Source organism: Cryptosporidium ryanae, assembly GCF_009792415.1.
Source record: "Cryptosporidium ryanae isolate 45019 chromosome Unknown contig_25, whole genome shotgun sequence".
Taxonomy (NCBI): Eukaryota; Apicomplexa; class Conoidasida; order Eucoccidiorida; family Cryptosporidiidae; genus Cryptosporidium; species Cryptosporidium ryanae.
The window spans coordinates 137,353-153,867 of NW_027125541.1; the positions used below are offsets into that span (position 1 = coordinate 137,353).

The 16,515-nt window shown below is 23.3% G+C and overlaps 6 protein-coding genes across 6 annotated transcripts; 2 read left to right on the forward strand and 4 right to left on the reverse strand.

Annotated features, from left to right (window-relative positions):
- Positions 1-57: 57 nt before the first annotated feature.
- On the reverse strand, positions 58-2,592 carry FG386_001531 (uncharacterized protein; the record flags this gene model as incomplete). The annotated part of the gene is made up of 1 exon (XM_067340924.1): positions 58-2,592. One exon carries the CDS (start codon positions 2,590-2,592, stop codon positions 58-60), a length of 2,535 nt encoding a protein of 844 aa, XP_067197272.1.
- Positions 2,593-3,167: 575 nt separating this feature from the next.
- Positions 3,168-5,153, reverse strand: FG386_001532 (uncharacterized protein; the record flags this gene model as incomplete). Its single annotated transcript, XM_067340925.1, has 1 exon — positions 3,168-5,153. One exon carries the CDS (start codon positions 5,151-5,153, stop codon positions 3,168-3,170), a length of 1,986 nt encoding a protein of 661 aa, XP_067197273.1.
- Positions 5,154-5,519: 366 nt separating this feature from the next.
- On the forward strand, positions 5,520-6,581 carry FG386_001533 (uncharacterized protein; the record flags this gene model as incomplete). The annotated part of the gene is made up of 1 exon (XM_067340926.1): positions 5,520-6,581. One exon carries the CDS (start codon positions 5,520-5,522, stop codon positions 6,579-6,581), a length of 1,062 nt encoding a protein of 353 aa, XP_067197274.1.
- Positions 6,582-6,601: 20 nt separating this feature from the next.
- Positions 6,602-8,950, reverse strand: FG386_001534 (uncharacterized protein; the record flags this gene model as incomplete). The annotated part of the gene is made up of 1 exon (XM_067340927.1): positions 6,602-8,950. One exon carries the CDS (start codon positions 8,948-8,950, stop codon positions 6,602-6,604), a length of 2,349 nt encoding a protein of 782 aa, XP_067197275.1.
- Positions 8,951-9,428: 478 nt separating this feature from the next.
- FG386_001535 (ubiquitin C-terminal hydrolase of the cysteine proteinase fold) lies at positions 9,429-10,592 on the reverse strand (the record flags this gene model as incomplete). The annotated part of the gene is made up of 1 exon (XM_067340928.1): positions 9,429-10,592. The coding sequence occupies one exon, from the start codon at positions 10,590-10,592 to the stop codon at positions 9,429-9,431; it is 1,164 nt and encodes a 387-aa protein (XP_067197276.1).
- A 1,307-nt stretch (positions 10,593-11,899) lies between these two features.
- Positions 11,900-15,850, forward strand: FG386_001537 (telomerase reverse transcriptase; the record flags this gene model as incomplete). The annotated part of the gene is made up of 1 exon (XM_067340930.1): positions 11,900-15,850. One exon carries the CDS (start codon positions 11,900-11,902, stop codon positions 15,848-15,850), a length of 3,951 nt encoding a protein of 1,316 aa, XP_067197278.1.
- Between the last annotated feature and the right edge of the window lie 665 nt (positions 15,851-16,515).

Below are 16,515 nucleotides of genomic sequence, written 5' to 3' on the forward strand. Positions count from 1 at the left end.
TTTTATTGATATTATAATAATTACATATTATATATCAATTATTTATAATTTTATTATTTACTTATTATTATTTTCATTTAATTTATTTCCACTCAAAATATTATTATTGTTACTATTATTTACATTTTCTAATACATTTATTGCATTTAAAAAGTTATTATTTACATTATTTATTTCTGAATGTAGTGCATTTGAATTACAATTATTGTAACTTGCCGTATTCATTAAATTATAGTTTACTGCATTATTCATTAAATTATTATATTGAAATATGTTTGGCCAACATTCATTATTATCATTATTTATTATTGATTGATCGTCATTTTTAATATTTGACACAACATTTATTACATCTTTTATATCCTTATTAATATCACCGCAATAGTTTATTATATTAGTGTGATTTACTTTGTTATTTTCACTATTTTTAATATAATCAAAATGTTTATTACTTGATAAATTCATATTAACTTTTGTATTATAATTAGATATTATATCGTTTTCATCACTTTTCATACCACCATTTAATATTTTATCTTGATTGCAATTAATAAGTTCATTCATTTTAATATTATTATCATTTATCGTATTCAATGCCATTTGCAATAACGATGTTGCTGTTGTATTTGTATTACTTGCTTCTACATTTGTAGATTCTTGTGATTTATTTGTTAATAAATTATTATTATCACCTTTATAGCTGGTATTCATATTTCTTTGACTGTTATTCATATTATTGTTACCCACATTACTGTTGTTCATTAAAATCATATTTCCCATTATACTACCTTTCCCATTTAAATTAATCATACCATTATTTCCACTTAATATAACACTGTCATTATTATTTACGTTGTTACTATTAATATTTTTACTCGTTTTAAATAACCCATTAGTCAAATTAATATTATCATCGTATTTTTCAATTTTATTATTAATGACATTTCTTGATATATTATTAATTATTTTATTATTTATACCATTATTATTGTCATTTTTTAAGACACACTTATTTATATTATTGTTATTGTTATTTGGTGTTGTATTATAAAATTGAAAATTAGAAACTGAAGGTACTCCTTTTAAATCTTGCAGTGTATAATATTGTCCTATTGTAGCTGTTGTTACTTTATTATTTTGAATAATATTTTCATCACATATTATATTTGGATAATTTATTCTTGGTAATCCTAATTTTTCTACAATATTGCAATTTGCATCATTATATCCATATGTAGAGAATAAAGATTTTCTTTGCAATATATTTTTATTTTCAATTGTATTAATAAAATCTTGGCCGTTTATTAATGGGTGAATTCCATTCTTAATATTACAATTTTTAATATTATCAATATTGTTATTTTTAGAGTCATTCTCTAATAACAAATTATTTCTGTTTTCATCATTATCCTTAATATTTTTAATGTCACATAACAATTCGCCATTCTGATTATTATTAACATTATATTTATTTCCGGGCAAGTATATTCCATTCATTGTTTTTAATGAGGATATATTATCAATATTTTGTCTTATATAATGCATTGATTTTTTACCTTGTAATTGACCCATACTTTGTAGTTCATTTTGTTTAGCCTTCAAAAATGCTATTGCTTCACTTCTAGCGACGTCAAAACCATATATTTTAGAATTGAATGTTTTGCTTCTTCTTCTTTGACCCTCCGTCCAAAACGCCAACCAGCTCTGCATTCTTTTATTCCAAGAAACTCCTTTATACCCACTCTTATATTGATCATTTTGTTGAGTGTTGCTATTACATGTATTTTTATTATTGGTATTAGCATTACTATTACTATTATCAAAGCATTCAGTGCCGTTATTTATATTTTTTGATGTACTATGATGCTGATTAATACCTGCATTATTTGTGTTATTCTTTTTAATAAAAAATATACCTTGTTTGTTATTAAATAATGAATCTCCTTTTACACAATTATCACCACTATCATAATCAACTTCAATATCCTCATTATCATTGCCATTATTAATTTCATTTTCATCTATTTCCTCCTCAACATCTATTTCAACATCCAAATCTAAATCAATATCTAATTCATCTTTTTGAATATTTTTACTGGGTGTTGTTGATATTGTTGAAGATGCATTAATACTATTATATTTATGATATGAATGGTTTGCTGGTGGAGGTGTTATGATTTGATTATTGTCTGAATTTGAAATTGGACTATTTATACTATTGTTCCATTTTATAGTTGAACTTAAAACAGAATTACTGCCATCACTGTTATTATTATTGCTATCTATAGATTCTAACATACCAATTTCATTGTTTAATATACACTTTGGTCTTTTTGGTGATATTCCCAAAGTATTTTTATCATTACCACCTCCAGATGAATCAATCCCTAAATTTCCACTTAAAGATGAAATATTGCTATCAATTACATCCAGCAATTGATCATTTTCAATTATATGGATACCATTATTATTACAATTTGATTCTTCATTATCTGAATTTATTAAATAACTCATTACTTCCCATTGGTCTTTACCTATTATTGGATGTATCGTCTCATTATTTGTTTTTTCGCTTGAATTTGTGATTTCCATATTTTAATTCAATGAATTATAATTAAAATTAGTTTATTCTAAATAATTTTTTTCTGTTATTGAATCATCACAGTTTTTGCAGAAAANNATATATATATATATATATATATATATGAATGAATGAATGAATGAATGAATGAATGAATAAATGAATGAATGTATTTATTTATGTATATGTTCTATTTAATATAAATAAATGTTATTTTCATTTCATTAAATTTACTAATATAAAACTAATATTTTTATTAACACTTTATTAATAATTTTTTTAAAAATGAGAGTAATAATATTGTATATATTACTTAAATATCGTTTTTTTCGTGATAGTAAAATTTATAGCACTTTAAAAATCCAATAAATATTAATAATACTATAATTATTTTATTATTTCATTTATTATATTATCTTTTATATTAATTTGCTATTATTTATCATAAATTTACATGTATTTTGTTTTAATAACAGTAATAATAATAGTATAATACAATTAAATATAATAATTTCTTTATTGTTCTTTTCTGTTAATTCAAAATAATTTTTTTTAAGGCATGCTTATTTATAGTCCAGATCTACCATTATAAATTTAATATGCTCGAAAACGAGAGTTTGTTAGTTAACCAAATTAATTGCCATTGAAAAATTGAGAAAATTGTTGAAAAAGATGTAATAATGTTTATTATAAATGGACACAATATAATATTTAACACTTTGTTCATTGCCTTTATAATAGAAATATTAGAATTTGAAAGTTCAATTTCATTTGGTAAATATAAATATCTTAATAAACCACCCAATATAAAAATTAAGTTCAATAATACAACCATTACATTTGCTTTATAAATTCTTAGTATTTTCTTCCAAAGTACGTCTGTTTTTTTTGAGTTCCTGTCACTTCTAAAACATGGAATTGTGTTAAAACATACCAATATTGCCGCTATTACTAACAAGAATAAAATTATACTCAAATATGAATTTATAATAAAACTTGCTTGATAAAATAAGCTTATCCAGGGATTAAATACTTGAACTATTGTATCAAAAACTATATTTATTAACATTGAATTAATATGTTCTCTAATTAATATATTTTGACTATTATAAAAAATGCTGTCTACTACTTGTTTCCAATTAAATGAATCCGAAAATTTAATACCACTAGATTCATTATCATTAATTGATATGTTAATTTTATCATATTTGCCTTTATTAATTAACGATTTATCTGAATTGTAACCTGTTTTATTTGTAGACTCAATAAATCCATTTACTTCTTCTGAAATGTGATCATATTGAATTAATATTTGATTATATATTATTTTTACTAACTTTATTAATTTACTGAAATACTCTGTTTGGAATATTTTGCTATTAATATCATCATTATTACTATTATTAGTGCTTTTTTTGTTACCATCATTGTTTCCATTATCTTTTTTAGTATTGATTTTAACATTTTTATCATTTTTACTTAGATTATCATTACCTATTTCACTAATTATTTCATAATCATATTTAATTTTCATGTCAATTAAATCAATATTTAAAAATATATAATTCATGTTTTTAATAAATTTAGTAATTAACTTCATTTCATTAACATCAAATTTAGGTTCAATACTAATTTTATGTTTGTTATATTCCCATTCACATAATTTACTTAATGATAATAATTCATTATCATCTATTTTAAATATTGGTATCGACTGATAACATGAAACTATTTCGAGAAGTAATTGTTTGTTAATATTTACATTATTCATTAGTGAATTTTTTACTTTGTTCTCTTTATTCGAATTAAATATACAATTATAATATACAAGTGCTAAAAATTCAAAATAGTACTCCGAATTATCACAATTAGAAGAAATTTCTTTATTTATTTTACAAAGAACCCTCCCAAAGTTCCATAATTTATTAAAATCTATGTTTTCGTCACATTTTTTATTGTTATACTTTACATTGAGTGAAACATTTGCTAAACGATTATAAATATTATCATTTTTATTCCATTTATTACTAATATTATATTCACCGTGATCATTATCTATTTCACCAATTTTTATCATTCTAAAATTACTTCTAAGTTTTTTTATTAGATTAATATTATTCTGAAATCTTTGCTTTTGAATTTCTTTCATTTTATTGTAATTTAAATCGTTATCTACAAAGCTTGAATAACTATAGTGATTTATGAAATTGCTGTCATTTTGCTCTAAATTTGTATAGCTTAAGTTATCATTTTTATCAGTTATGCAGTTATTCGGTAAGTCCCATGGTCTCAGCAAAACTTTTAAATACTTGCAATACTGATTATCGTTATATAGTACTAATTTATTTTTATTTTTTTTAAAATCAATTAGTAGTGACTTCACACCAAAGAATAAATATGTTATAGATGACAGTCCTTTTGTAAAATATAAACCATTTAACCCAAGTAATTTGGTATTATTAGTCACTCGAATATAATAAGCCTCAATATAATAATTGAAATACTCAAAATATATATAATATGTAAGCAACAAAAATATAATCATTAATAATGTTTTTCTTGTAAATAACATTTGTTATATAACGTCTATTTTAGTTCATTTTTAATCATTACAGATAAATAATGATGTCTTTTTTATTATTAAAAAACATATATCACTATATTCGAGTTAACAAAGTAAATTATTTTTATTAACAATTAAATAACTTTAACAAAAAAAATTGGCTAAATTCCGATACATTACATTTCCACAATAATAAAATTCGTCTTTGTTATTGAAGGGAATTTATTTTTTATTATTTTTATTTTTTTGATTATTATTTTAATATTACTTTGTTTTGTGTGGGATTATTACGTGGTAGAAAAAAATATGCATGTACATGTTGGCGCCAAAACGAAATTCTACTAATTTAAATTACGGAAATAGATTATTATAGTAATGCATGTTGTTGTATTACTGTTTATAACTATTATAGTAAATGTCTTTGGCTATAACACAAAGAATCATGATCTGGCTAAAGATCATGTGCATTGTTGTTGCTCAGAATTAGATGGAAAAATTATGAGTTATGGCGATATCAAGTATTACTTGACAATATTATTTAATGAATGGAAAAAAATAAAAAAGATAATAAATAACAAAGAAGGATTTTCAGAACTCAATAATGATGTTAAAAATTTGATATTTTTTAAATACCTATTAGAAATTGAAGAAAGAGTTATTTTTTGTAAAAATGAATATATTTTTTGTAATTACAATTTAAATTGGTACAATAACTACGGACTTAATAATATAGATAATGTTTCTAGGGAATTGTTCAAAATTTACAGTTATAATAACACAAATTGCTTGACAAGAAACTCTAAAAATATAATGAATATTTTGTACTATAGAAATGCGAATATTAATTTAAAAAATGATAATATCATAAACAAGCTTAAATTATTAATATTATTTTATAATCAATTTGAAGAGGATTTAGCAGAGTACAATTATTATATTAATAACTTTAATTTAAATGAGGGTGAGACTTTAAATTCGAATTATAGTTGTTCTAATAAAAATATTCAGGTAAAAAATAATATCGATCATTTTAATAAAAAATGGAATATGAACGAAAGTGAAAAAAAATGTTATTTAAAAAATATAGGGATAAAAAATAAAGGTAAAAATGAATTTTGGACCAACTATCATGAATACTATTCATTTAATAAGAATATTAAAATTTTATTTAATTTTTTAAATAAAATTATGATAAAAAGCAATAATATAATAGAAAATACTAAGGAAACAATGTATAAAAAAGTACTTTACTATTATATATGGTTAATTATTATGTCAAAAATTACATTATATATACTCAGAAAAATAGCCTTGTTATATATATTTTTGGATAAATTTATTATATATATAATAGACGCTATAGAAGACTATTTATTTATGTTTATAAGTTTGCAATTTACATTCGAATTGATAAAAACTGTAATATCAGAATTATAAAATAGGAGAAAAGAAAATCATTATTTTGACTTAATTTGTCTTGCAAGTAATTTTTTCTTTCTGCTATCTCTATTACTCAGGGTAAGAGCATTTCTACAACCTTTTCCTCCCTCCCAAAACCTTCCACCAGCCTTACCTTTGTTCCCAACTAAATTGTTTTTGCAATATTTACAAATTTCCGAGGACGCTTGCTCTCTGCTACAAAAACCACAAATCATATTATTTGCCCATTCGGAAACGTGACTAGGATTTTCTTTATCATGACAATTATGACAAGGATAAGCTTTATTACAACATGGAAACCTCAGCCAACGGTTTGATTTTTTATAGTGTGAACAGGTTCCATTATCTGGAAGAGGACATCCCATGGAAGTTGGAATTTTTGAATCTTTATCTTTTTTCCTTCTGTCTTTTCCCTTTGAATTTAACAATTCATCAAAAAGAAAATCTGTACTTTTATCAATATTAAAAACCTCATTACCCAAATTTATTCCGTCCACTTTTATATTTAACTCCTTGAAACAATTTCTACAATTTATGGAATATGGTTTACCTATAATAAAATCTCTTAATTTAACGTAAAAATTACAATTAAAGCATGAAATAAGCACATCTATAGGCATTATATCTCTTAAATAACAGTTTGTAAACTCTATTTTTCCGATACGATTGTTTTTAATATGACAAATCATTGGGGAAAAGCGTATAGTATGTTTAATACTGCATTTTTTACAATTTTGGGATCCACCAAGTATTAAGTTATCAAATATATTATTTGGCGTTATAATGTCGCCTTCTTTTTTTGTATTTGTGTTGAAATCATGCGAATCGTCATAATAAATAGAATTATCTTTACCTGAAGCATTATGGTGATAGTTAAAATTTTCACCAAAATTAAAATTTTGATTCCCTGGAATAGTTATTGGTATAAATTCATTGATGTCATTGCACCTTTCACAATATATCTGTAACCTTAATATCGCAATTATTAGTGTATTTATTGAGTAAAAAGAATCACACACAAGTACAAGATATTCATATGAATTTAATTTTACCACAGTATTATTCTTTTCTGTTTGATTAACTAACTTATTCTTACAGGATTCATCTATATTCAATTCAGTGACCTCACTAGACTGTTTTCTTTTTTCATCATTAAATGTATTAGTGTTGTTTATTACTATTGATCTGCAATACTTATACCTATCAATGCACTGTTTAACAGTTCTTCCGTTACCAACATGTTTTGCTATTTCGCTCCACTTTTTATCTACATTTTTAATGTACTTATAATAACACAATGCTTCTTCAAAATGCTTTTGTTCATCCTTCGTCCAATTAACTATAATTCTCTCCCATAAGGAATCTGAAGAAGGTAGTTTAACATTTACAATATAAGCTATTTTCCTATCAAATAACTTTAATGCATCATAAATAGGATACAAATTATTTTTGGTTGAAATAATTAATTCATTAAACGATTTGTTTAATATCGAAGAAATGTTATCAAAATTAAGAAATTCCATTTTTAAATTTTCAATATTATTTTTTGGATAACCTTCTGGTACTGTAATTTTTATTTCTAATGAATATTTATCACTATTAATTTTTTCATTAAAATCATATTCTTTTAAACGGTTAAAAGGAAAATCAGGATCTGATGGATTAAATGAAATTGAAAATATTAATTCACCAGTAATTAAAGCATCATTTATTGTATTTTCAAATCTTTTATCCTCTACTATAATTCCACTATATAATTTAGATAACCTTTCCCACTCTCTTTTCCAAGAATAACCCTTATTATTCATGTTTAATCTATTAAAACAAAAACTATTGGGTTTATAATTACATGTGGTTTTGAGTTTACCATCTTCACTTACATTCAAGTTATTCTCACCTTTTTTATTCATTTGAAAATGTTTTTCTTTGTCCAAATCATATAATTTGTTTACATTATCTTGAAACAATTTTTCTTTATTTCCTTTATTTAAACACAACCCTTTATTATTCAAACTATGTCCACTATTACCTTTGATCGCGTAAACAACATTTATATTTGTTGAATTAGTATTTCCTTCATTTGAATTTTTATTTTCAGGCAAAAAACAAATATTTTTATAAGAATTTTTTTTTTTATTAAATTTCTCTACTTTATTTTCCCTATAATAACTAGTTGAATTGTTCCCACAAATTTTGTTATCTTTTGTTTTATCATCGTTTTTCTTGTTATTTTCTATTTCCACATTATCATTTTTTTTTTTATAATCACTTATTTTACTTTTTATTTGTTTTTTTTTCTTTTTTCTCTTTTTTTCATTTACTTCATTATTATCATAAGTTTCACCACTATTTATATTTGTTTTCATTTCTGCTTTATCCACCTTGTTACAAATGTGATTTTCTGGAATTTTTATTTAAACAATAAAGAATACGTAAAATTAAATTGAACCCAGAGGGTAGTTAAATAAAATATTATGTATTGTAATTACTTATCTTTAATTCTTGTTCTAACAAAAAAATCTTGATCTATTTAAATAAGTCAAATAAAAATTATTAAATAATTAAAATACTACTAGTATTTTTGTTTTCGAAGTAAATGAACCCAAAGAAAGTACAAAATAATTTCTTTTACAGAAAATTTTATTTGATAAAAAACAACAAATAATTCAAAATAGATCCCTCTAACTTCATATTTAATCTGACTTTAACAAATATCAAGGATGCACCAAAAGAAAAAAAAAAAGCGCCTATTTGATAATGTAATAATAATAAATCAGTTTTGAATAAATACATGCAAAATAACGAATATGAATAAGAGAAATAACACACGAATTCAAGTTAAGATTATAAATACCTACCGCTATTTTGTTTATATTTCCCATCAAAATTAGAACTCAAAGTGTTTTTCGATTCAAGAACATATAGTAGACAGTAAGCCTGAATTTCTTCGTCTAGAATATCATCTACAAGTGTAACAACTTCATCGTCAATTTTATACCACTTTTCCGTTTCACTTTTTAAAACATAAGAAATATAATGTCCTTGAAATAAAGTGCTTCCATTATGTTGAAGAACTGCAACTAGCTTAAAGTGTCCTATTTCAGTTAATGATTTCAACACTATTCCTGCAGTTTTAAATTTAACAATAGCATTGCATTTACCACCATTATTATTAAATCTCTTTAAAGTAACAAGCATTATTCTCGGGAACTGTGATATATTTATACACCTAGTGGCATTCACAACACTACGACAATTTGAACAATTATAACTTGGTTTGTCATTATCTTGAAAAAGCTGTTGTTGCTCAAAAAACTTCCTGAAGCAAGAACCTATCGTTATATTATTGTTATCGTCAGGTTTTTCTGGCAAGGCTAAAGTAATGTCCAAAAACGGGTCATAAGTGTCACTGTTACTGCCACAATTTTGGCATGTAATTCTACTCCTAAATTGACCACATATAGAATTATTTAATATGGAATTATTTCGCATTAAATAGTCATTCCAAAATGTAATCCCAGGTCGTGTGTTTTTTTTACTTAACCTTTCAAGTTCTTCATTTGATATTTTTGGTGAATTACAAGCTATAAGTGTACCATCATGAATTATTTCCAGAACATACATTATAAACTCATGAGCATCCTGTTGCTTTTGATTAAATAAATATGGATTTAGTTGTTTTAATTGTTTATATAATTTATAAGGTGCCAAATAATCATCATTATTGTTACCTAACGAACTATTATTTCCCATATTTGAATTGCTTGGCTTACTTAATCTTATTAACACGGAAATTAACGACTTGCATACTTCTTCTGAAGATGATTCATTAATTCTAATATCGCCGAAGTTTTCTTCTGTAAAAATACCCATGGCTGCTATAAATTGCAACCCTGCATTCATATAGCATGTATTACCAAAATTTTTCAAGCCTATTGGACTGCACATACCATTACAACAGTCACTACTAGATGTATTTATGGATTCAGTTGAGGATGAGTTTCCCATTTATTTTTTTATACATTAATTGTTATCTATAAGTTTGTATTTTGTTGTGTAATTTATTTATTGAAATCCTAACAAGTTTATTCTATAATATTTGTCTAATTTATTTACTTTTATTTTTTAATTATATATATTAATATATCTGACACATATATTAATAATTAATATTGATAGTAAATAACAATAAATGTTACTTAACCTAATTGTTATAAATGCTTTCAACGAGTTTATTATTTTCTCTCTCTCCCATAATAACATTAACCTCACATTTATAATTCAAAAATATAATCTATTACCTAGCTACCAATAATAACTGTAGAGAAAAAAAGTTAAATATTATGACTTATCAATACTAAATCATCAATTTCCAATACTTTTATTGATAATAATAAAAAAAATATGTTTTTGTCCTATTATTTTTAATTTTAGTTCCTGATTACAGTATTACTTGTATTTACTCTTCAATTTAAAATAATTAAAAAAAAGGGAAAAATGCCAGCGCCAAGAAGAAACACAGAGACATTTGTGTGCAAGTACCTTTTATTGCCATTATATAAAATTTAAAAGAAAAGTAAATAATAAGAAAGGAATTAAAGTGAAATAGAGTGTTATAAAATCAAATAAACGTGTTTATTTGTGATTCACTTTTATACTAAAAATCAAATCTGTCTCAATTCTGGTATAAGTAACTACAAAATTGTTTTTCCGGCCATTTATATACACGCTATACCTGTTACTCCCCCACATTTAAAATTAATACTAATACTTTAAAATAATGAACAAAGTGGAAAATATGTCAAAGATTGTTAAACTTTTTTGACATTTTCATAACTTAAATTTACTCATTTAATATAAACCACTTTCAATATTCACAACATTTTTTAAATCTTAATTATTTCACAACAGTAAATAAAATGTAAAAATTAATTATTTATAACACTAAGTTTAAATAATTGCTTATTTTATTTAACTTTATTCATTTCTTTCAGCGTTAGAACTTACATAAACACAGATTGATTTTAAAATAATAAATTAATTCAAAAAACTATATATATATATATGAGATATAAATTGAGTGTGCGTGTTTTAACAAGTTTATTTGCTTCTTATATTTTATTTAGATTCCATTTTTTTGTAATTTAGCAATAGAGTTACTAAAGAAAAAAGCTCATGTTACAAATCAAACATGTGGCGGTAAATATTTGTTACTATAACTATTTGAATTAAGCATGGAAAAGTACCGGTATATGTGAGAGACGATAATTAAAAAACTAAGTTTAAATATACACTTTTATTTTAAAAATGAGAAAATGAATTTGATAAGTGCACCTCTTGGCTCAATACTGAACTGTAGTGTATATACCCTTAAAGAGTATTTAAAAATCAAAGGAATCGCTCTTGAGTCAAATTTAAATATAACAAGGAATAATGAAATAATAGATAATGATAAAAATAAGCTTAATGAATTTTTAAACACAATATTGATTTTTGAGGACCCATTAATCTCTGATGAATTATTACTTGTTTTAAAACTTTTAAGAAACGACATAAATATGTTAAATGTAAACAAAGATTTATTAATAAAAGATAAATCAATAAATATGCATAGAATATTAACTTTGTCTTCAATAATAGTATTTAATTATAGTAATTCATATAAAAATCATTGTTTGTGTATAGGAAAACGTTTTAATATGTTAAGCAGAAAGAATTTGAAAGAAATTTCAAATATTGATATTAATGTAACAAATGTATTAGAAAATAATATTGAAAATAAATATGAATTAATAATGTGCAACTATTTTCCAAAAATAAAACGATCTTTACTTATAAGGTCGACTAATCATTCACTTTCACTTAATAAAAATGATATGGGCTTTGATTTTAACTATGAAATATTTAATACTATTGAAGACAATCACATTTGCAATTACAACATTTCATCAACAGGCTTAAGCAGACTACAAAATATTGAAAACTGGGAAAAACTATTAAATATTATAGGTCCAATTGAAATGACTGTACTTTTCATCTCATGTACAATATTTAAAAGATTGAGTGATAAATCTAATGGATTTATACAACAATCCGGAAGAATGATTACAAATGACTATTTGGATAAATTAAATGTTGCATTAAAAACAGAAACAAGTAATAAAAAATCAAAGTATTTTTCAAACAATAATACTAATGAGTTAAAAATATCAAACTTATATAGAATAGATATTCCAATTCATTCAAACATACTATACTGTGATCATTTTTCTAGAAGAGGTGGTTTACCATGCACATCAATACTGAGATTGTTACCCCCAACTAGGCTTGGATCCAGAACACTCTTGAGATTTATCTTTCATTCTGAATACTTATTTAAAGATCATGATAAGAATAGTATGTTAAATATTTTGGGTAGTTACAATATGAACAAATACTCAAGAGTAAGGTGCAAATTAGCATCAGAATTTCTAATACAATACGAGAAATTACTTATAAATATAAGAAAAATAGATTTTATTTCTATTTTATCTAAATTATGTCCACTATGTAAAATTAATAACGATGAACTTGTTAATTTAAATAAAATGCCTTTATATTTATTTGAGACAAAAGTAAAAAACGTTGTTAAATATGTAAGATTAATACTTACTATGGCACTACCTAAAAACATATTTGGTTCAAGTTTTAATTTAAAAAAATTCTTAAATAAGAAAATTCCAATATTAATTAATCTTCATTCAAGAGAGAACTATAAAATCAGACATATAATGAATGGAATTAAAATATCAAGTTGGGTAAACAGTATAATGTGTGAAAACGAATACAAAAATAAAAAGAACAGAAATAATAATAATGTAAATAGAAAACGAAGGAAGTCTCATTTGATGTTAAGTAGAAATTATATTGCTAGGAATTTTTATTTTATTATAGTACATCTAGTAAATCCTATTTTAAGACGTCATTTCTATATTACGGATAGTGAAGGAAGTAATAGAATACGTTATTTTAGATATCCTATTTGGATTAAAATCGTGAGACAAGCAGAAAAAAACTATTTGTGTTGTATATTGAGGGATTCCAAATTAAATAATAACAGTGATAAAAATTATATTAGTCACGATTATAATGAAGATATTATTGATTTCATTGATAATATACCTAAAATAAGGTGGCTACCTAAGTCAAAAGGAGTTAGGCCTTTATTAAATTTATCTAAAATTGGATCAGGAAAAATTATATATAACAAGTATATGGAAAACCATGAATACAAAAATTTAACATACAATGGAAAGTGTTTATGTAGTTTAACATGGCTTTTAAATGGCAATTCACCTATTCAATCAAATACTATAAATTTTAATTCTAATTTATTTTGTGGTTTCTCGTGTGGAGATAACAATAATAATTGTAATGTTAACCTCAAAACTAAACCTTCTAGTGGTAAGGTAATTGACTTGAAGCGTCCATCCACAAACAATTTACTATTTTACTTGTCAAAAATATTAAGATCTTTTCTTTTAAGTGATATTAACAATAAACTTATTAACGCCTCAGGTGGAAACTATTTGGGTACATCAATAGTTAGATATGTTGACATTTACAAATGCATAAAAAAATGGTGGTTTTACATGTTAAAGAAAACAATATTTCAAAGAATGAGAGAATATGTGAGATTCATTAAGGATAATGATATTAAAAAAGCAAGGTTACATTTTTTAAATAAATATAAATTAAATAAGGTATATATTATCAAAGCAGATATGGATAATTGTTATGAGAATATAGAGAAAAGGGTGATACTAGATTTACTAGAAAAAATTAAACTTCCCGAAAAGATAATAATGTTGACCTCATACAATCGAATGTTAAGAAAAACTACATTGACTCCACCATTTAATAAATTGTTTAAAGTTCGTTACATAGATGAAAAGAATAGAAGTAATATTGTTATTTCAAAAGGAAAATTAAATATACTTCCAATTCTTAATTTCATAAATAAAGGCGAGTCAGAAAGGAAAAATAAAACGGAGGAGGAATTCTCAAACGATGTTATTTTAAAAGAGTTAGAAAATATATCTAATCATAGATCTGAAATAAGTATGATGGGAAACAAGAACGTAGATTTATTTACAAGTTTGAATTCAAAAAGAACAGTAATATGGGAAGAAGCTAAAAAACTTGTTAAGTTATATTTAGAAAATAACTATATTAGAATGAGAACAACTGATAAGATATTTAAAAAAAACAGAATAAATAAACTGAAAAAAATTGAATTTAAAAATAATATTAAAATTAACAAAAAGTTATATTGTAATATTATTAAACAAGAAAACGGAATACCACAGGGATCTGTTATTTCATATATTCTTTGTTGTTTATATTACGGATTTCTAGATAATGATTCAAATATAAGGAAGCTACTTTTAAATAACAGTGATTCATCTTTTTCAAATAAAAATATTGACAGTTTATTGCTTGAAAAAGATGATTCACTTATTTCTGTTAAAAAAAGAAAAATTGAGAGATCTAATTTAGAGATTATCAATAGTATAGAAAATGAATTTATGAAAGATACAGATAAAGAAAATATATGTAGTATTAATGATAATGTTAGAAACTATAATTTAAATATTAGCAATATACAAGGTTTTAATGATAAAGATAATATTATAATGAATGACAATAATCTTCTTTTAAGATGGGTTGATGATTTTTTGTTCTTAACTATTGACTTAGAATCAGCAAGGAATTTTCTAAATTATTTATATATAAAAAAGTTATGGGGAAATAACATAAGTAGAGAAAAAATAAATTCAAATTTTAAATGGTATGTTGATGGAGATAATATAAGAATTATTGATGAAGAGGATGATTTTTACACTAATAAAGATTTTAGTAAAAAAGACAATGAAAAAGTATTATTAGCTAATAAATTTTATAGAGAAAAGGTGAATTGGTTAGGGATTACTTTTTGTAGTCATTTATTTAATATTAATTTTGGAATTTTGCCATGGAAAAATGTTGAATTTAATACAATTATGGATACAATTACTCTCACAATGAATGATCATTATTTTAATTGCAATATAAATCAAAAACAACACAAAATTCAATTATCAAATAGTTATTTTGGCAAGAATAACTACATGTGGTCTATTCTTGGAATAAAGGTTCATTCATATTTTGACTTAAGGATTAAAAATAGGCTTTTATTTGACTCGAAGATAAACTCAATTAGTACGGTAAGTTTAACTTTAAATTGAATTATTAAATATTGAAAAATTTTAAAAAAAACTAACCTATTACTTTTTTTTAATAAACTTTAGATATACTCCAATGTTGTTCTGATTGTTTACATCGGAATTTTAAAGCTAATATCTACAATGAAAAGGATAAAAAAGATTCACGAAGGATTTATTAATTCCAGTTTTTTAACTAGGATGATAGAATGGATATTTACAGGTTTAAGTCGTAATATTTATATCTACAAAAGAAATTTCGAAAACAATTATTTGTGGAAGGCATTAATTAAGTGTGCAATATATGATTCGATTTTAACATGCATTAAACCTAGATATAAACTTCTCGGTTTAGGTCGTATATATAATAAATACAATATGAAATACATTCAATATTTAAATATACTGCACACTAGGCACAATTATGTACCGGAAAAATCTTCAGTTATAATTAAAAATAACTTAAATTTACTGCCTAAAGTTTATAGAAACAAATAAAAACATCTATTCAAATATATGTAAAAAATAATAATAATTTATCAAACTGTTTAATATAATAATATTTGTTTTTTTATATTTTTCTAAATCTTTTCTTTCCTCCAGTGTCCTTTTTCAAGTTTTTAATATGTGTCTTTAATTTCTTCATTTTCATATTTGCTGTTTCATTCCTTTTGTCTATTCCTCTTTTC